The sequence below is a fragment of the Populus alba genome, chromosome 1, assembly GCF_005239225.2.
Source record: "Populus alba chromosome 1, ASM523922v2, whole genome shotgun sequence".
Taxonomy (NCBI): Eukaryota; Viridiplantae; Streptophyta; class Magnoliopsida; order Malpighiales; family Salicaceae; genus Populus; species Populus alba.
The window spans coordinates 45,939,898-45,961,774 of NC_133284.1; the positions used below are offsets into that span (position 1 = coordinate 45,939,898).

At 31.5% G+C, this 21,877-nt stretch overlaps 2 protein-coding genes across 5 annotated transcripts; both read right to left on the reverse strand.

Moving 5' to 3' along the window:
* Positions 1 to 1,627: 1,627 nt before the first annotated feature.
* LOC118036307 (peptidyl-prolyl cis-trans isomerase CYP37, chloroplastic) lies at positions 1,628 to 8,735 on the reverse strand. Of its 2 annotated transcripts, XM_035041985.2 has the most exons (12): positions 8,474 to 8,734; positions 7,319 to 7,579; positions 7,145 to 7,234; positions 6,538 to 6,633; positions 6,025 to 6,132; positions 5,768 to 5,817; positions 3,561 to 3,663; positions 2,921 to 2,974; positions 2,487 to 2,645; positions 2,265 to 2,387; positions 2,091 to 2,140; positions 1,628 to 2,009 (listed from the first exon to the last, which is right to left on the reverse strand). In XM_035041985.2, exons 1-12 carry the CDS (start codon positions 8,672 to 8,674, stop codon positions 1,898 to 1,900), a joined length of 1,407 nt encoding a protein of 468 aa, XP_034897876.1. In that variant the 5' UTR covers positions 8,675 to 8,734; the 3' UTR covers positions 1,628 to 1,897. The 2 variants fall into 2 exon arrangements, with proteins under 2 accessions (XP_034897876.1, XP_073266338.1); XM_073410237.1 differs by lacking the exon at positions 2,921 to 2,974 and having other exon boundaries at positions 8,474 to 8,735.
* A 1,124-nt stretch (positions 8,736 to 9,859) lies between these two features.
* Positions 9,860 to 21,320, reverse strand: LOC118036303 (probable disease resistance protein At4g27220). 3 transcript variants are annotated; one of them, XM_035041980.2, is made up of 5 exons: positions 21,168 to 21,320; positions 20,568 to 20,656; positions 11,364 to 13,429; positions 10,056 to 11,223; positions 9,860 to 9,955 (listed from the first exon to the last, which is right to left on the reverse strand). In XM_035041980.2, the coding sequence occupies exons 2-4, from the start codon at positions 20,574 to 20,576 to the stop codon at positions 10,104 to 10,106; spliced, it is 3,195 nt and encodes a 1,064-aa protein (XP_034897871.1). In that variant the 5' UTR covers positions 20,577 to 20,656; positions 21,168 to 21,320; the 3' UTR covers positions 9,860 to 9,955; positions 10,056 to 10,103. The 3 variants fall into 3 exon arrangements, with proteins under 3 accessions (XP_034897871.1, XP_034897869.1, XP_034897872.1); XM_035041978.2 differs by having other exon boundaries at positions 20,568 to 20,661; positions 21,168 to 21,318; XM_035041981.2 differs by having other exon boundaries at positions 20,568 to 20,664; positions 21,168 to 21,294.
* Positions 21,321 to 21,877: the final 557 nt, after the last annotated feature.

Genomic DNA, 21,877 nt, shown 5'->3' on the forward strand with positions numbered 1-21,877 from the left:
GTTCTAATATAGATTATGTATCAGCTAGTTTTTCAAATTTAGGAGATTGATGATGATCCTAACAGTTTGATGGCTTAACAGGGACTTTCTCTAGCCTTTTACGTTACCATGCTGCATATTTTGATACGTGTTGATTATGTGTTTATTGATTAAATGATGATTGCACGCGTTACAGGTAAACTCAGGCTTACCCAAGGTATAATAACATATAGAAAAATCCAATAGAAAAAAAAAAGGATGAAAAAAATAATAAAACTTGAGGTCTAATAATTTAATGTCAAATAATAATTTTTTTTTAAATAAAATAAAATATCAAAGAAAAAACAAGTGTAAACGTAGATTTACTCAACAACTCACTACCCATAATATGAGATCAAGCTAAAAAAATATATTTAAAAAAAAAAGACCGAAACAAAAATAGGAGTTAAATCAATAAAATAATATAAAAAAATCAAGTAAATCTTGGTTAACTTGATTCACTGGCAATCCAGGTCAACCCTACAAAAAAACCATAAAACAAAAAGCTCAATAATCTAATGTCAAAAAGAAAAAAAAACATTGAAAAAAAAAAACCTAAATTGATTCAGGTTAACTCAACTAACCTGCGATCAACTATATATAATTGAGAAAAAAAATTAAATTTAAAGAAAAAGGCCTACAAGAAAATTTTGAAGTAAAATAAAAATAAATATAAAAAAATCTGAGTCAACTCGGCTAATCATTAAAACTAGTGACCTTATTTATGAGATCATGATCAGCCTATAGAAGACAAACACTAAAAAATCATTAAATAAAATCTCTAATCATTAAAAAAAAAAAAACAAAAAAAAGCAACTAAAATAATAAAGATGAAATCTGACATAAAAAATAAATAAAAGAAAACAATGTGGATCTAAATTTAAAATTAAAATAAATTAAGAAAATGATATAAAAAAATAAAAAAAATAAAAATCAAATTAAATATAAAAATTAAATGAAATTAAAGGTTACTTTAGAGGTCAACCAGACCTCGTACGCCAACACGCTCCACCACGATAAAAAGAACAACTCGCTGCTTCTAATGCCGGTGATGGCGACATTTGACCTTTTTGAGGTGTTGCATGCACTACTCAAAAAACATAAATACCTCCCACTTAATTGCTCTTACAAGATACACGCCAAACCTTTTTTTTAATTATTTTTATATATAGACAAAGACTTAATTGCCCTATCCTGATACATAATAAAAAAATAACCATACCTTAGCGCCCCCAGAAGAATGTTCTATTATTTTTAAATTTAAAGGCAATATGATTGTTTTACGGTGCATTCAAAGAACAAATATACCACAACCCTTATCTCTAGGTTTTTTTTTTTTTTTTTTTGTTTGTATCTTCAAGAGTATTTAAGTCGTTACACTGTTTATTTAAAATGTCAAAAAACTCACTTGTCCCCCATTAAAAATAATAATGACAAATAAATCTCATTAAAAAGAAAACATTCTTACTTCTAAAACCAAGTTAAATGAGTTTTTCATCCAAGAAAAAAACAATAATTTCACTCTATAAATCCACAGTGAAATTTGAGTGTACATAGTAAAAAACCAAGCTTTTTTAGTTTTTTTTTTTGTATGTAATTCAATCCGCCAAACCAAAGAAAGCCATTGCTTCTATATTCATTTAGCATGCTCCAGATCCAATCACGTCATCAACAGCTTAGTTGGAAAGGAAGAGCAAAACAAATTGATACCAGAGCAAGCAAGTTTTACAATATCAAATGCAAGTAATTGAGGCAACAAGAAAGATTTACAGAGGTCTCCAACACAAGGACACCAACCTGCACCAAGAAAATCAGGCTGATCCCATAACAAGTGCAATGAAGATAAAGAATGACGAGTCTTCCTGCAGTAAAGATTATGTTAGTTCTCATTTGGCAATATGAGGCGATCCTGACCTTCCACGAGCTCTGCAGATTGAATTATATCCCCACTTTTTATCTGTGAAAGAATTTCTCTCCCAGCGGTTGTGTATCTGCATATTGAAATCGCATATCACGATACGACTCAAAAACTTATTTACTACCACCATGAAAAAAGTTCATCAAAGACATACCCAAAAACTGAAAACTGCCCTTCATCGAAAGATAGCCCTCCTAAACCAGCCTACAAGACACACAGGAGTACCAAGATAAGGGGGTGATAGGGAAGGACATGGGGCAATGACATCATGTGAGGAAATTCAGACGTTTAAAATTTTATTTTAGTTTTTAGTGTGGATGGCACTTACATTTCTTTTATCATAGAGATAGAAGAAAAACTGATATGGTGCAGAGAAGTCCTCAGAAACCTCACTGTGCGCCATTGCAACTGCCCCGTAAACAGATAGTGGAAGAACTGGCAATTCTCCATCCTTCCACATGGAAAGTGGAAATTATATAACATTGAAAAAAAATGTTTCGCTTCTTGCAATTGCATGGAACGCACAGAAATAGAAATAAGAGTTCTGTACCTGGACACTTAACGTTGTTCGGTACAAAGGTTCAAATTGACCCGATGGCATTATCTCTAAGGGAACACTGTAACCACTGTTCTTATCAAGTCCATTGTCAGTGAGAACAGCTTGGTCAGTGAAGCTGAGCTTTGCCCCATTATATGCTCCATCAACTACCTGAAAGAGGGCAGCACATTCCAATAACTCAATGTTTTAGTTCCGAGGCATGTTTTTCAGATGGTAAAATCTAAAACAAAGCTACCTGGAAAGGAAAAGTAATAAATAAAAAGTAGACATAAATCAAAGCTTCTGAGACAGAAAAGAAAAGAAAAACAATAGGATGCAATGGCATGTCAACTAAAACTGGACAAGGAAAATTTGAGGATGGAGTGAAGTGGAAGGATGGGAAAATAAAATTTCCACAAGGCTGAGATGAGGTTCAACTACCTTACCAGTTTCACAAAATTCCCTGCCGTTAATGGTGCTGAGAATCCGTCTAGAACTACCTGAATCCAAGTGCTAATCATCAGTTGGTATTAAATGTACGGTAAGGAAATCAACATTCATTTGGACTGTTACAAGTAGTGAAGGTGTATTTATCATATAAGATGCTGATATTCATTGCTTGCAGGCGGTTAGGCACAATATTTGGCCATTAACAAAAAAACACAAGGTGCAATGGTGGTGACTCCAGTTTAGTCATCTGGTTTGAGAATTGTTCAATAAACCAATGATACCGTGTTTAAATATTAGTCATAAACTCCAGGCTAAGCAAAGCATCAATCATATTATGGTTTTATGTGCTCCCTAACAACATTTTATTAACATGATGATGCACAAGCTCACAATATTTGAGGATCAGCCTGCTTAAGCCAATATGTGCCTGAGCTCAGATTTCTCCTTCATGGCTGGCCATCATAGTCATCTTTTTTTTTTTTTTGCATGGAGATGGCTTGCCAGGGGGTGGGGGAGAAATATGTGAAAAATGTTTTAGGTATCAAAGGAGCTAACACAAACTAATAGCAAGTTTCTCTATATCTAATTGAAATAATTTGAAAGCTTGCCGCATAGACATTCAGAAGTTTATCAAACCTGAATTTTGGCATTCTTTTTCGGTTCACCACCAGCTTCTGGGGAAAATGTTGAGCCATCTACTTTCTCAATGGTAAATTCAACAGTCCCTCTGCCTGTTAGCCTACAAATAAATGAAAAGATGATGCTGACGCAAAGCATAAACAAGTTTGTAAGATGCTAATCAAATACAACAATTGCACATCAGTGAGCAGTCTCAAATTGACAAATTAGCCACACATAGAAGGCAACAGCTAGAACCAAAATGAAGTCAAGACAGATCGTATATTTCCTAATAAAATTTAATCTTATAGAAATTGAGTCAACCTATGAAAATGCTATTAGCCCAAAGTCTATGGATTAATGATTTTGATGATAACAACAATTAGTCAATTTAATAAGCATGTCAAAAGTTTTAATGTTGTACGAACTTTACTACTTTAAATTGAAGCAATATGGACTTTTTGGATGCAATATTGACTTAAAGATGCTTAAACTTAATTTCATGTAATTAAATCTTTATAGAATTTAATTTTGCATTAAAAAAATATTTTTATTGCTGAATTAATCATCCAAAAATAGTTTTATTGCCAAAACTTATACATATTGAAAAATAGCTTATGAGAAATTCTTTTATCATATATTTTAGTATTATCACTCAAATTCTTTTTCAATGGATAACATGTAGTAAGTGTTGTTTATCACTAAAAAAGTTTCTTATTTATTTTTAACTGAGTGGTAAACTTGTTATTTTTAAGAAAGTTGTACTTAATTTATTTTATACTCAAGAGCTAACTTGTCTTAGTGGTTAACTTATTTTACGTTCAAGCTTGTGTAACAACTATTGTTTAAAAAAAAAATGGTGATATAACATTCTTAGTAGATGGAATGGAAGAACACTCCAAAAGTTCAAAATATTTTACTCCATCATTCCAAGTGTATATAACATCTAAGTGATGATTTTTCACCTGTAAAAACCACTTATTCACTTCATGTGAATAACCTTACAATTTTACAACACTCAGTGCTTACAAATTCTCTTATCTAAAAAGCTTTTATTATTTTCAACATCTCTCAAAACTTTAAAAAAAAATTGGCATCAAATCACAATCTCATTGAGCTAGATTACAATTATAAAGACTTGAGCTCCATTTATTGTAACCTTTTCTTCATTGTAAGGTGTGAAAATTCTTGTAAGAGATTATCTTTTGAGAAAGTGTAAGTGTCACTTGAACCACTTGAGAATATCTTTAGTTGTCAGCCATTGAAAGGTTTAAATCTTGATCCTTGAAAAGGAATGTGAGAGATGGATTTTCTAATCTTAATCCAGTAAATATTAGTGCATTGATAAGGTCTCACTTATTAAGAAGATTGTGAGATGGTAATGAATACTTGAACGGAGGTTCAAGAAGTAGAGTAGGTGATTGTCCTAATCACTATAAAATTGGTTCGTCTTTCTTGATCTCTATCTCATTTTATTTGTGCCTTGCATAATTGATTGTTGTTGTTGAAATTTGAAGTGTTAAAGAATAAAATTTCACAAATCAAACTTTCAATTAAGCCCTCATTCACCCCCTTTTGGATAATATTTTAGACTTTCAAAAACTATGGAAAAACTCTCTCTATGATATATCATGACATGAATCTTTTTAATTATGTTTTCATGTCCTTTTTATCAATTTATGCATTACTGTGAAAGTAGTTGCAAAGAAGGTACTCATGAAAAGTAAGTGTATGAAGAGGAAAAGATGTATAGTGTGTTTTTCAAAAGTGCTTTTTGCTTGGAAATGTATTTAAAAAAATTAGATTTTATTTATTTATTTTTGATATCAGCACATTAAAATCATCAAAAAGCACTAAGAAAACATCAATTTAATGTTTTTTCAAGGCAAACACACTTTTGAAACGCTCCTAAATACAGTTGAAAATACACTACCAAACATGCACATAAGCTGCAAGTCATGAAACCTAGAATACAAGAGTGAACAACCGATATTCTCATTGGATGTAATGGACAAAAAAACATTTATATTCATCAAGGATTATTTTTAATATACCACAAGCTTTCATTTATTGCTTCTCTCTTCTATTCAACTATAAATGATTTAAGAATGGTATCCTAAAACCACACTCATTTGTTAGAGACACATCTATTTGTGGAATGCACATGGAAATTTCAGTTAAATTAGAGAATTAAATGTATATGGATATTCCTGGAGAGGACTGACCTTGGATATTTCAAGTATTGCTGGGGCAACAAAAACGACAGCCCAGGAGCCTGTTGCAAAAAGCTTTACATTGAGATTTGCTACATGCTTAACTTTTATCTACAATCTTGTAGTTATCTATATCATCACATTCTTGGGCAAAAGACACAATCCCCAATATAAGAAGTGTGAAAATTTTAAGGAAAATATCTCAACTCTATTCTTTTATATGGTTTACATGAGAAAAATTATTTATTATTACTGGCAGTCACATTTACCTGCAGCAACTCCAGCTCTGCAACTGTATCCAGTGAAGATGCAAGGCCAACAGAAACTCTATCTGGGTCCTGATCCTTAATACATTGAAGGAGTGCTTGCAAACCGCCCTAGAAAAGCAAGGGAAATTTAGTATAATTATACAAGTTCTAGCATAAACCATGTAAATTAAGCTTCTTGTTAGTTTCTCATCCCCAACAGGAGAAAGATTCTGTAACTTAGATGGATTGCTGATATATTGTCTTCAGATATGCATTATATAATCATATTGCTGTTGCAGCAAATAACACTAACTAAGAGTATTATGTTGCAGAACAACATTATATTTTTCATGTGCTCTTGGCTCAAGTTTCTGGTTATGCTCCTACAATTCATCCAACAGCTTAAAAGGATAGCACAATGGAATTTATCTTGTCTGTATCTGTTCCAGTCCACCAATGCTGGTATGATTTTCTCAAGCTAACAAATTTTCTTGTCAAATTGAGCTAATAAAATTATTAAGTTCTTTCCAATACCTTCCCATCTATTAGAGATGCATACAGTGTAGACCCCCTTTCCTTCAAGTCTGCTGGTATACTTGCCAGGATAGAATCCTTTTCATCCTGTGCTATCTGAAATAAGAAGAAAGAAAAACTCCCAGGTAATTATATAAATTCATTATGCATATCGTCAATGAGGGAATTAATTGTTTACAACACTAAATTATTGTACATGTTAATGTGGAAATGAACTGAAGAAGACTAAAATCACTAATGGCATTGCATGCAAGGAAACTTGAACAGATGAGGCTTAATATGTAAAATAAAAGTACAACAAACATCAAAAACATGGTTTCCAATTTCAATAAATGCTCAATTGGATAACATGGAACTAACTTGTGCAAATAAAAAGTAATTTTCGGCAGAAGCAAATGGTTTGGGCCCATGTCTAAGCTAGAAGACAACAATTGATGGAGAAAATCATGATGCGAGATCCCAGAACAGCTAAAAAATGGAAAGCATCTTCCTAAACAAAGATCTCATCTGATAATTTTTATTAACTGAACTGAGCTACATACTTTTGAATAGTACCACTCTGACAATGAGTTTTTATCTTGTTGAATCAATAAAGTGTAGCATGTACCTTTAGTGCTTTCTTCACATTACCCTCCATGGTTCCATAAGGTTTTCTTTGTGGAATTCTTAGCAAGTATGAAATGTCCTCGAGAGAAGTCTAGAAGCAAAAGCAAGATGGTCTGCAAACTGATTAATTTCCAAGTTAGGGAAGTTATGCAGTAATTTAATTGCTAATAACAACCTGTATGGACTTCATGTTTATGTTTGCTGGGATAGCCTTTCTTAATGCAAGCTCCCCAGTTCTTGGGACCTTGGTGTCCGGAGAATAAAGCACTGCTTTTGCTGGAGAAACATACCAAAAGTCCCAACCACTCAAAGGTACTGGTGCAGAAATTTGGATAAAAATAAGTATCATAGCAATCAGACTCTTAAGTTTCTTCTTTCCATCTCCAAAAGTTGACATGTACAAATTAGGAGGAAAATCGTGCTCGCATGCCAGATCCTACATAACCAAAAAGCCATTTTAGAAAGCACTACAGAAAAGGGGATTATAATTTCCCCTATTTGATCCATAAGGTAGATAGTCTAATCGGTGTGTAAGGAAAGAAGAAGTGACAAAGGCAAAAAATTGCATAATTATGGATACAAAGAGGGTAAAATAAATTAGTTTCTTGCAGTAAAATTTCAATGCATAGACAGGATTATCATACCAGGTTATCTGCTATTGCCAGTCAATTGCAATTAAGAATAACGAGGACAAAGAAAAATAGACATCAATATATTCCAACAAAAATTGCTTCTGGGAATCAGATTCCTCTATCCATGGAATGAACTTTTTCATAAATGGAAACACATAAAGCAAGACTTTGAATTATGCCCAGCATTCAAATGAACGAAGGCCATATATATTGGTTGATGATGCTTAGGAGATTTTTGCATTACACGTAAGAAGAAACCCTAAGGCTCGTATTTTCTTATAAAATACTCGGAAAACCAAACTTGATTTTGCGGTCTTCAAAATTTTTTATTGCAATTCTTGCTAGATTACTAATTATTTTTTCACCAGAACTATAGACTAATTATCTCCGTGTAGCAGTCCCATTCAGAACCAATTTCACTACTATCAGCTGCCTCAACAGTTACCTTATTCCTAACCAGTAGTACATCAACACCGTTTGTCTAATTAAAAATCATTAAAACACATGCTGACGCCTAAAATTCCAACAGTGAAGCTGGGAAAAGAAAAGAGCTCGAATTCAAGTATTTGTTGACTAAAACTAAGTAGACCCTAATCATAATCTTATGTCAATACCATTTCCTTGATTAGTACATTATGCCATCAGCATTGGAAAACCCTTCAGTTCATAGAGGAGATTTGAAAAACATAAAACCACACCTTGGCATAAGTACTTGTTGTAGAGTTGCAGGCACGGACAGCAGGTCTTGCTGTGACTTGGCTACGAGCTTCATTGAGTCGAAATGCAAAATGGGCAGAGAGGAAAAGGTGCTTTTGAGTCGGTTTTTGAGAGATGGAGACATTGAAGGAGAGCTTCTTGGAAGAGATGATGATAGAAGAAGAGGATAAAGGCAAAGCCATGACTTTGAAAGCGGTTGGATTTGTGAGAGTCAGACACGGAGACAGAGAGGCTGAGGTTTTTTTTGGCGCGCCTCATCTATCTAGACAGTCCTAGCTGGATGGTTTTGATTGGTTTGTAAGAACTTGAAATTAATGGGACACCCACATACTTAAACATATTACCCTCCGGCTGCCTTTCTATTTTACAACTTTCTTGTTTTTGTTTTTAATTTTATTCCATGATGTTAGCTAACTTTATCGAAAAATTATTTAACTATATATTTTTTATTAAAAATATATTAAAATAATATTTTTTTTTATTTTTTAAAATTCATTTTAATTTTAAAACATCAAAATAATCTAAAAATATTTTTAAAAAATTAATTTAAAAAATAAAATCATTTTTTTAGCTAACCAATTTAAAACTAAACTCCAAACACATACTCTTTAATATATTTCTATTTTTTTGTTTTGTGAAAATTCAAACTAGTGTATGATCACAGATGATCATAGATCTTATTGTCTCTTCCATATTATATCCTTCTCGGGAGTATGTGCAACCCATTTTGAGCTGGAGATGCTTTATTCGTGATATATTATCCCATTCTAACACTGCTCAAGCATATGTAGTTCACACCTCTCCCGATAACCTTATGAAATCGGCACCTTCCCCCAGTTATAATGCATCTTCTCCATGTAAAAAACTCTCGAGTCTGACTCTAGTAATCATACAGGCTGTGGTTGTTTATTTTATTTTTTTAAAATGAAATTCTGCTACCAGTTTGTTGACAGTAATGATATTGCAGAAATTACAGAGCTAAGCAAAACATGCTAACAGCACTGCACTTCCAAAAATACATGAACAGCTGAAATTCATTGATAAAAACATGAACACATTTCTCAGCATCGCTTCACATTACAGTTTTTCTTCGAAGGCAGGTACAGAGTCTTGCATGCACATTGCAAGTAAAAATAAATAAATAAATAAATAAATTGATGCATTAGGATGCAGGAAGATTTTTAACTTGATGAGATAGTACTGCTAAGGAATATTAGATTTTACAGCAAAAACCCAAAACAAATTGTTTTTTCAGTTCCCAGAATGATTCTTGATGCCTTTAACACCGTAAATTCTCCAGAGGCTCTGTTCCCTCCTCACATTTGGCTGATTGTCTTTGTTGTAATGCTTTATTTTCTTCCAGGCTGTCTCAATTTTATTTGCACCTTCTCCACAAATTTCAATTCTATGGTTTCTTGTGATAATTCAAGGGGATGGATCCTCCGATCTCTCTAGACTCGCAACTGAAGGAAAATGGAAGTGAGGAGTGATAAATGGAAAAGGCAATGGAGGAAGAAGATTTCTACAAACGTGAATTAAAACGATGCAGATTCAGAGACGTACCATCTTGGCAATGCATTTTATTGAACTTCCTGCCTGCTTTTCCCACTACTAAAATAAAGACTCCTGAAACACACACAGTGGTTCAAGGGCATTCTTACTGTTGGAATTGCCCCACTCCACTGACTCCCACCATTCTTTTGGATATGCCTGGATTTTTCGAAGTGGTGTTTCGCCATTAGCACGGTTGCGATGAGAGAGTGAGATCCTCTTTAGATTTGGGCAGTTAACCACAAGAATTTCTTGTAGAGAACCACAAATCACTTCCCCGTGGAAAATGCTTTTTAGCTCCGGTAAGTTGCTTAATTTCAAAACCTTTAAATTTGGGAGATTGGTAACAGCGTAGTGGCTGCTGCTGCTGCTATCTTCAACCATCATGCCTTCTTCTTCATCCTCTATTGCTATTATCTCCTCCATTTGGTCACAGTCATCAACTTCAATCACTTCCAAGTTTGTGAGATTTGGCAACAAGTCAAGGGAGAACAGATTTTTCATACTTGGACATTCACCTATTGTCACTTTTTTAAGATGAGAGAAGGTACCATTGGATTGCCATGATGGTGGAGCAGCTCCTTCTCTTGTAATGAGGACACAAAAGTTCTTCAAAGTTTTAAGGTATAGCGATTCCAGGCTTTTAAATATATCCGTGGAGGATTCTGACATCGAAGCCAAGCACTCTATTCCATCACATTCCCACATCCCGAAGGACTTCAGTGAAGTTGCATGTTTAAATGGAGAAACATCGCATAAGCTCCTTGCGTCGTGACATCTTCCGATTGAGAAAGCTGAAACATCTTCTGGGAGCTCAAGAAACCTTCCTTTTTCACCGATATGGCAATCATGAAGCAAAACTTCTTTATAAAAGACTTCCTCCGGTGTCATATAAAGTAAATAATCCATAACTGGATCCACACCTAGTTGTCCTATTATGAAGAAGTATGTTGTCAGAGGTTGCCTCACTTCTGGAGATTTGAGGTACTTCTTGAAGTCGACAAGATCACAGAATTGGTATCTCAAAGTTTCCATCCTCTTCAAGCATGCTACTTCCTCTACTCGTACTGTCTTGAAAATGCCGAACCCCCGGTTCACACTAAGGAATTGTAGCTGTGAGAGCTTAGGTAATATACCAGCAGGCATCTCCTTTAGACTATTTCCATAAAGATTAAGATACCTGAGATGGTATAGCAGATGGTCCAAATGGTGTCAGTCATTCTATCCTTTATGATGTTTGCTATTTCAGATCAATGAATTTTGATCCAAGTATTTCACAGTCAAGAAGAAGGTAAAGAGAAGGGGGGAAAAAAAGGATACCTGAGATTGGACAGCATTTCCATCCCTTGAGGCAGTTCTTCAAGTGCAGTATAGCGGAGATCCAATTTCTTCAACTCCGTAAGCTTTGCTAATGATGGTATATATCTTAGATTGTGACACCTTCTGAGATATAAAGCAGTGAGATTCACCAAATCGGAGAAGGAACTTGGCAATTCCTGGATAGCGGTGGCTGATAGATCAAGAACCTTGAGTCCTTGCAAATGTTTGAAAAAGGAATCCGCAATCATTTCTAGCTTGAAATTTGAGAATAAAAACAACGTTGAAAGCTTGGGACACATCGGTGAACAGCCAGAGGGAATTTCCTTGAGGTGATTTTTCATTAACGAAACTCTCATGACATCCACTCTCCACTCATCCTCATCTGGTAATTCTTTTAGTTGCTCCTCGACTTCAACCATGATTGGTGATTTCTCCCTCAGTTTCTGAAGAGCCATATCTCGAATCAAGTCATGCATCTTGAAACATCTGTAGTCTTCTTTGCTTATATAACTTTCCAGTAAGCAAGCATTTTCAAGCTTGTTAAGCATAGCCTGACCTCTATCATATTCTGCCTGCCTGCTCTTCATTGGTTGAATTATTCCCTCGTCGATCAAATAACCTATCAAGTCCTCTCTATCTACGGTGAAATCCTCTGGAAAAAATGCACAGTATAAGAGACACTGTTGCAATGCTGAGTCATTCAAGTGCATATAACTAAATCTCAAAATATGGAATACCTCAGGTTCCATGTCTTCTACCCCAACTTCTGATCGTTTCAATTCTGCCAATGCATTCCTCCATTCATGCAAGTCATCCACTTCCCTCATGCTTCCTGCCATTGCTATAATCCCAAGTGGTAGACGAGCGCATTCTGCTGCAACAGATTTTGCTATGCCTGCGACTTCAGGAGAAAGTTTATCATAATGCCCAAGTTTCTCCACGAACAAAGTCCAGGCTTCTTCTTTAGTAAGAAGCTCTACTTTGATGCTCTTTTGGCAACCCATCCGCCGACAAACTTCTAACGATCGACTTGTGAGAATCAACTTGCACTCGTTAACTTTAACAGGTATGCCCACCATTTCTAGCAGAAAATGATTCCATAAATCATCTAGAATGAGAACAGATTTTCCCTTTGCAACTAATGCTTTGGACAGCTTTGCAGCTCTTATCTTCTCATCCTCTTCATTTGAAAGGTCTAAATTAATAGCTTTGGCAATAAGATACTGCAATTTACTGATTGTGAAATTTTGTGATACAGTAACCCAAAACACATAATTGAAAGAACTTGGTCTTTGTAGCAGCTGATTATGGATATGCGTCACCAGCGATGTTTTTCCGACACCGCCCATCCCATAAATGCCAACACTTAAGACGTCATCCTTCATTAACCAAGACCAGATCATCTCCTTATTTCTGTCAGAAGCCTGACCTACCAGCTTTGTTGTCAGTAATGCTTCTCCTTTAGCCTTATGTGCATAAAGCCCTTCAGAAACTCTACTTTCGTCAGTAACTATGGACACACTACCGGTGAAGTTGTCTGTCAAATTCTGCACTCCACCATCTGAAACATCTGTCCCTTGGTCAATAAGTTCAATCCCTTCCACGGTTCTGCTGTGCGTCAAATTCTCTGTATCTAGCATGCCTTCATAAACTCCTTGCCCTTGAGAACCACCAGCTTCGTCAATAACCATCAACTCTTCAATAAACTCTTCCCATCTCGTACTCTCTGTCCAATCTTCCATTGCCAAATCTCGGAGATCCCTCCCTTCTTGCTCCATTCTTTGAGCTTCTACATTTGGAACTGTATGATCAATTGGTGGGATTGCATTTTGTTTTTTGTGCATTGCTTGGTAGGCTGCTGTTTTGACATCAACGGGTACTCTTCCACAAATACCAACTCCTTTCCCACTTTCTCCTGACAAATGATATTTGAACCTTGAGATTGAAGTAGACGCAGCAAATGTAGATTGGCAAAATTTGCACTTGAAAGGACCACCATCATTTGTCTTCTCAACATGATCCCAGAATGGATCGGTATGTTTAACCCTCTTCCTTTGTGGGCGCTCCTACAGACACGAAATCAGCATTAATGAAAGGAAAACAATGACTGATGTTTTTCAATTAGGGAACAAAAAAAGAAGAAGAGAAGCTATAGCCGCCCCGCCCCCCACTCTCCTTCGCCTACCGTCTCATTGTCTCAACAGCCTCTCATTATTCTTTTGATCCAATAGACTGTGTTTAATGACATTAACAAAGAGTTTAAAAATTTTTTTTAAAAAAAAATCCAATGTATCTTAAATCTTCATCTTATGTTGTTGATTCATAAAAAAGAACTTTGGAAATTGGTTAAATCAGCTCTACTGCTTTGATTTTGAACATGTCATCCGTTACACTTTCAATTTTCAAATCCGTTTGTCTACGTGTTAGCGTTTATGTTTTCTAAAAAACGCACTAATTAACCGTTTGGTTACGGATTGTCAAAAGATAAAAAACATGGGTCCCAATATTTATTTGCGGCAGAAACTCAATTTTCAGGAAGCAGTAAATTCATGCTTTTCGGAACTATTCATGTAATTGATACACTTTTTTTTTTTCTGTGTTATTTTTTAACAGCTGCACTATAATTGCACTGTGTGAACAGTGCATTTATATGAATTTTTTTTTATTGTTAATTTTTTTAATACTTTTTTTTTTTTATAAAAAAAAAACTAATTTAAATTGAATTAAATTTATTCGTACTATGATGGGAACAATATTTTTTTTTCTTGATAAACTAGTATAGAGTGAATTAAATTTACTTGCTTTGTAATATCAATTTTATATCTGATAATATTTTATCTAATTTTATTACACGCTCAAAAGATTATGAAAACTGTAATTCTTATCGGATGAATTTTATACGTAATAGAATTATATTATTTATTTCATGATGTAATAGGAGTAATTAATTCTATAATATTTAAATTTAAAACCATCAATATTAATGTAAATATTTTTAAATTATTTTATAACCTCAATTTTAAAAGCATTTTTAACCAAACATATTAAACTATTTTTTTTGCAACCTTAATTTTAACCACAGTTTTAACCAAACACCTATTTTTTTGAAAACAACCTCAACTAAAAGTACTTTTTATAAAACATTTTTTTTCAAACCACAATCACAACAACTACCACAATACCAAACACACTGAAGTCACACAAGTAGAATGAGTCATTCTGGGGGGTTTTTATGTAATTTGATTTTAATTTAAGCTAGATAAAAATTTAGGTTAAATAATTTAAGTTAGAACTTTTTTAGAAGGTCAATTAGATTTTTTTTTGAATTGGCTAAGTTGACTGGGTTATGTCAAAAAACTCCTACATGTTTTAATTTTAAACTTGATAGATAATAAGTTAGGTCAATAAATTTTTTTATTTTTTTTTTCAATCTCATCCTCATGTTTTTTTAACTGGTCGACCAGGTTTTCTTTGGATCAATCAAGTTGTTTTGGTATAGCCTCACAATTTCACTATCTCAATATCTCCCTATATGATTAAGAAAATAATTTTAAAAAACTTCTTATATTCCATATATTTTTATTTAGATCTTTTTTTAAAGCTACGATTGAATTGGAATTTTCATCAAATTTTGATTTTTTTCTTCAAATTAAATATTTTTTTAGTGTTTTTAGATCGTTTTAATGTGCTAATGTCTAATAAATTTTAAAAAATAAAATATAAATATTATTTTGATGCATTTCAAATGAAATTTTTTTTGAAAAGTAACTTTTACTACACCCTTAAATAGACCTTTAATATCAAAAAGTCCTTTTATTTGAAAATTACTTTAATATTATGATTTTAATTTTAGCTAATAAAAAATTGAAAACTAAAAGTTGATATAATCTATTAGATTAATACCCAGTGGATTGTTTTTTCACTAAATAATTTGTAAATATTTCAATGAATATTATATTATGTGTTTTAGTTAATAAAAATATATATTTTTGTTGAGACACCAACCCAAATTAAAAGCTAGGGTAGTGATCAAGGAGATTTACTTTTTTATTTCATATTTTTTATATGGAATTAATATTTAAATGATTTATTTTTTTAATATACTAAATTAATGAGGAAAGTAAACTTTTAAGATCACCAATAAATAACTTAATGTTAATAACATAAAAAATATTATAAATGCGCTAACACTAACAATTTGTTTGAAACAAAATCACATGCTAAATTAAATTCAATTCATAAGTAAATTTGAATTCAATTAATAACTTATTATAATTCTTATGTTTAAATAAAATATTAAACTACATGATTAAATTCAATTACAACGTTTTAATTTGTTAATGAAAATTAATTGAATTAACAATCTTGAGTATTTTTCTTTAATTTAAAAATCATTTTTCTTATAAATTTATTCCTTTATATAATGTTTCTAGTTTGCAAATCTGACTTCTTCATGCTTTCCGAAGGCAACATAATTTTCTATTAAACTTGCGTCAGGTATCTTACCAAACCTATAATACTTGGTTTTGATAAACATGTCAGACCTAACGTTTAGTTGGGTCTGACAACATGTTTGACCTAAATTTAATTGGGTCAGGCATTGTTGTTATTGTTGTTGTTAGTATGATTATTATTATTATTATTGTTGTTGTTGTTGTTGAGGTAAACATGGGTTAGACATGTTTTCAGAATCAAGTAAACTTGAGTTAGATATGTTTGACCAACACAAGCAATCACTTGGGTCTAGCATGGCCGCAGACCCAAGGCCCGTTGTTCTGGCATGGTCTTCAAACCCAGGCACGTGGATCTAGCATGGTTGCCATACCCAAGTCTCTTGGGTCTAGTATTGCTGCTAGATCCAAGACATGAATCTAATATGACCACCAAACTTAAGACTCTTGGATCTAACATGACACTTTTACTATTTTTTACATTTAAAAAAAAATAATATTAATCTGTTGTGCTGCATAGTACGAACCAATATACTAGTAAAATCTATAGTTGGATGTATTTCATCCACACCTCAGCTAAGCATTATATTTATTCTCACGTGCTGTTATAGGTTGTTACTAGATGCGATGCCCATCACGATGCCGTGGGCTTGTGGCATGATTTTGTGTTATCATGGGTTTGTGGAAAAAATCATAAAAAAAATAAAATAAAAATCATATGAAGAAAAACTGTTGCAATCCACAATGTTTCCAAGAAAAAAAATTACTCAGCTAAATTCTCATATTAAAAAAATAAAATTGACAAAGATAATTGTTTTAAAAAAATCATAACAAAAAAAAAAACAAAAGGGAAAAAAACCATACAGGGAAATACTGTATCAACCTATAGTATTTCATGAGAAAGTCTACAATTATAACTCTTAACTAGCTAAATATTCAAAATAATAAAATCGATAAAGATAATTCTGAAAAAAAATTATAACAAAAAAAAAATCATAACAAAAACAAATCATGTGAGAGAACACTGTAGTAATTCACAATATTTTAAAGAAAAAAAACTATGAAGCTAAATTCTCAATAAGCTCAATATGAAAAAAAAAAAAAATTTGACAAAGATAATTATGGTAAAAAACAAAAAAAAAAGTCATAAAAAAGAAAAAAAAAAATCATGTGGGGGAAACACTGTAACAATCCATAGTGTTTTAAAGAAAAAAAAACTACAAATCTAAATTTTAAACCAGCTCAATATTAAAAAAAAAATTGAAATAAATAATTCTGAAAAAAAAGAAAAAAAAAAAGAAGAAGACAATTTTGGAAAAAAAAGAAAAAAAATAAAAAAATGAGAAAAAAAACATGTGGGAAAAGTTAAATCTAAATTCTCAACCAGCTCAATATTAAAAAAAAATATCAACAAAGATAATTTTGAAAAAAAAAAATATGTGGGAAAACACTGTAGCAAAACAAAAACCATGAGGGGGAACATTGTAGTAATCTACAGTGTTTTAAAGAAAAAAAGTTATGAAGCAAAATTTTCAACCAGCTCAATATGGAAAAAAAATAAAATTGACAAAGATCATTTTGGAAAAAAAATAAAGAAAAAAAACCATGTAGAGAAACATTATTGCAATCCATAATATTTTAAAGAAAAAAATTGCATAACTAAATTCTCAACCAATTCAATATTAAAAAAAATCAACAAAGATAATTTTAGAAAAAAATAAAAGGAATAATAAAAAGAAGAAGAAGACAATCTTGAGAAAAAAAAAGAAAAAAAATGTGTAAAACAAAATAATAATAATAATAATAATAATATTAAGAAAGTTATAATATTTCCCCCGCACATTTTACAGTATTACTTAAATATCTATCTTCATGGTGTTTTTCATCAGACTTGATTTTTAAAAGGAAAAAAAAAAAAAAAGAGGTGTGCGTTTATAAAATATTAGAATTGATTTGTAAATAAGAGGGGTTTTCTTATATTTTTTAATATTTTTTTATCAATTAAATTTTATTTGAAATTCAAATTAATAAACTAAAAAAACAACTAAATCAGACTATATATAAAATCGTTAGACAATTATTTCAATTAGGATGTTTTTACTGGAAAAATGCTTATAGGGATAACCTAAAGAGCAATAGTTCTCACGAAAAACAGAAGTTAAGAACATGTATTGGATTCATTAAACTAAATTAATTTAATTTAATATGATTTTAGTTCACGGTATGTAGTTGCTAAAGCGCGCAATATCTTCTTATTCTTTACTCCTAACATAATAAAACAGAATTAACAGTTAACGTACATTCTAGTACATAAAATTGTCACTCTTTTTATTTATTTGATCCCTCTAGTTTCAGTTAAAGTTTATTTTGGTGCTTTATGTCTTCATATTTTTTTATTTTGGTCCTTAAATTTTCATTATTTGGTCCATGTACTTTTGGTAAAATTTCATTTTAATCCCTTAATTTTTAATATTGGTCCTTAGAGCTTTGGGTATTAGTGTTCTTTTCATCAATCACATTAAAAAAAAAAAAAAAAACCATGATCTTGGCTTCATTGGATTCGTCTTGAGAAAAGTTTGATATAAGTGATTTTAGCCTTTAATCATGCTAGAAAAATTAAATCTAGAAAGTTTTTTTTATTTGTATTGATTTTAGATTTTAGACTAATTAGAAGGTGTTTTGGTTTGAAATAAGATTATTAAGATTTCAATGATGTTTTTTGTTTTGTTTTGTCATATTTTTAAATAAAAACATGTTGAAAATAAGATTTTAAGGGTCTCAAAACTTAAACCTTGATTTTCTAGTCATCAATAAGGATTAAAATTTGTTATAGTGGATTCACTCTATATTTTTTTAAAAAAAACTCTTAAATGGACAACATGTGATCTACTCTTTTTTTTTAAAAGATGTAATATGGGAATGGGCAAACAATTTGTTCCTCTAGGGTTTTTTTTTTTTTTAAAAAAAAAAAATGAAGAATTGTCTAATGCCAAGAATTTGCTCACCAGAGAGGTGACTAAAAAATCAAGGGGTGTTTTTCCAACATTAAAATCCATTATTTAATATATTTTTATTTAAAAAGCACCTAATAAATACTTTTTAGAATCTGAAAAAACCAATTTATCAATACAAAAATATCAAAAAGATCCAAAAACACATAATCAACATTGATATACTTTTTTTTAGGAAATATGAAGGTTTAAAAAGACTTCAATGAGACATTGAACAGAGTTTATCAACATTGAAATCAATTTTTTTTGCTATCAAAATATGAGTGACCGATAACTTTTTCTCTATTTCATGTGACATTTTCTCTTTTTTTTCAAATCTAGCAACTGAAATGTGAATAAAATAAAATCTTGAAATAATTTCTAAACTAAAAGGACAAAAAAAAATCGGACAAAATCATAAGGCTAAAATTTCAAAAAAAGAGTTGCTATTTTACTAAACTTTCAATTTTGGTTCTCTCATCTTTTATTTTCTTCAAACAATAAAATTGAATTATTTTTACAAAATTGAGAACAAATACAATGTTGGAATGTTTTATTTTAGACTATTATAAACTCACAGAAAGCAACATGAAACAAATTATCAGGCTAAATAATCAATTAATACAATGTGAAAATGATGAAATTAAAAAAAAATAAAAAAAAAAAAAAACAAAGGATCAAATGAGAATTTGTTTTTTCTAAAATAAATGGCTACCATTTCACGTTACTTTTAGTTTTGGTCCTTTTTTTTGTCACAAACAACAAAATCATTTTTTTTGTCAAAATAAGATGTTTTTTTAATATTATCATAATCAAAGAAAAAGAAATATAAAACCAGCATCAAGGGTAATTATCAATCAATAAAACATGAAAAGATACAATTAAAAAAAATAGTTCAATAATCGTACTAAAATAAATGAAGAACAAAAAAAATTCGAAAATACTGTTCCAATCCACTATAAGGAGAGGACTGACATTTCCCTGGTCCTTCATAAAGGGTGTATAGATAAACTAACTATATCCACACACACTCAATAGGTGGATCCTGCTAATAATTTTACAATACCATAGGTCCATAGGTGGATTTTTAGTAAATAATGTATTTGTTTTTAATAAAAAAGGGTGTATAGATAAACTAACTACATACTCAATAGGAGATATTGTTTTTTTCTTCACATTTCTATACATATTTAATAGAACTTGTTAAAATTGAGATAAATCTTTTCTTTTAATCAAAATATTGCCAACCAATAACCTTTTTTCTATGTCATCTAACGTGTGACTTTTTCTTTTCTATTTCAAACTTAAAGATTCAAATCTAAATAAAATAAAATTTTGAACTAAATTATATAATTTTCAAACAAAAAAGACCAAAAAGTACAATTGGACAAAATCTCAAGGCTAGATTTAAAAAAAACAGCTGCTATTTTACAAAACTTACAATTTTGGTCCTCTCATCTTAAGGCTAAAATATTAGAGTCCAATTGAATGAAATGCTCTTTACACCGAGTGATTTTTTTTTTTTAATTCAACTATTTATAATGTTCGTATGAGATTATGCAGAAAGCTGTACCGTGGCGAGTTGCTACCATTGCATTGACTGATAGCATAAACCTCTACTCAAAGCTCGTCGTACCAGTAGGAAATTGTTGGGTTAAACAAAAAAGCAAGCTGGGGATTCTTGCTTTCTTAAGCATGATCAAGTAAAATATAACAAGAAAATAGCACTAACAAAATCAAGCAAAAGTGAAAGGAAAACATACTCGGTCCATTTTATTGTCTTCAAGGATTTTGATTAGCACACAGAAGAAGAAGGAACCAGTGCCAAGCTGCTCGACAACCAGGAGACCTCCTGTCCTGCTTTGAGAGAAAGAAAGAAGGTGAAGTTCAGAGCAAAAAAGAATCAGTAAAAGGAAGCAAAGTATTCCATACGAGGAAATCGAATACAGAAACTAGATGAACATTTTCCAAGATAAACACAAGGAAATCGAGAACCACCATAAAGGGTAAGATCAACTATCAGCCAAAAACTAGATGAGAATATGCCAGTTAGGTCCTGAGCAGCGACACGCAAAATCAAAGAGTTACAGAAGGTCCCATATGTTAGTCACTCAAGCACGCAGTCTGTTTGAATCACACACTAGATTAATGACACCAATAAATTGTTTGTGAAGCTCAATAAGATACTTTTAATTCACGCTTTACTGTAGCTTGTAAGAACACAAAGAGGAGAAGAAACTATGTCCTGAACTCTGATCTAAGTCAAGAACTCGTGAACAATATCAGGGCAAAAAGAGTAGCTTGCAAGAATTCTAGATGACATGTAATCTTGGAGAAAAAAGAAAAGAGAACATGGAGCTTACCTGGCCCAACAAGATCTTCAAACGATGATCTGACTTAATCAGAACTCAGAAGGAGTTAGAGAAGCAGTGATGAAGGGAGAAGAGAATGTGGCATGCACAGCTAGGAAAGCGTAGAAGAAACGCAATTTATTTGTGTCAGCCAATGGTTTTTCATCGTCAACGGTTTATAGACTAATAAAAAACATTGCAAGTGTTGTTGTGTCTGGTGGCTTTTCGTGGCCCAGAAGGCTTCTCAAGTCTCGACAAAAAATATCAGTATTGGCTGAAATTCGGACAAAACATAAGATCACAATCTCTATCTTTTATTTGATTGATTGTAACTTATAATCATTAATTTTTGCATTTTTAAAAATATTTTAAGAAAAATTAATTTTTTATAATTTAAAATTAATTTTTTTATATATTTTTTCAAATCATTTTAATATGTTAATGTTAAAAATAATTTTTTAAAAATAAAAAAATATTATTTTAATATATTTTCAATAAAAAAATACTTTAAAAAGTAACAACTACCATACTCTCAAATATCCTCTACTATATATTTTTCTGAAATTTTTTTTATTAAATTAAAAATTTAAATAAATATTATAGATGAAATCACCAACAGATTGAAAGGTTATTAGTAATATTTGGGGGGGTTTTAAAATTTTTTTATGAAATTAAAAATTTAAATTAAATATCATAGACGGAATTACTGATTGAATAATTAA

What these genes read in the sequence shown, in the direction of transcription:
- LOC118036307 (XM_035041985.2), bottom strand. Translation starts at nt 8,674, where the DNA reads ATGGCTTTGCCTTTATCCTCTTCTTCTATCATCATCTCTTCCAAGAAG. An exon ending in CAACAAGTACTTATGCCAAG is followed by an intron (nt 7,580 to 8,473) that starts GTGTGGTTTTAT and finishes TTGGTTATGTAG; the next exon opens with GATCTGGCATGCGAGCACGA. An exon ending in CATCTCTAATAGATGGGAAG is followed by an intron (nt 6,133 to 6,537) that starts GTATTGGAAAGA and finishes TTGCTTTTCTAG; the next exon opens with GGCGGTTTGCAAGCACTCCT.
- LOC118036303 (XM_035041980.2), bottom strand. An exon ending in GAAATGCTGTCCAATCTCAG is followed by an intron (nt 11,224 to 11,363) that starts GTATCCTTTTTT and finishes ATACCATCTCAG; the next exon opens with GTATCTTAATCTTTATGGAA.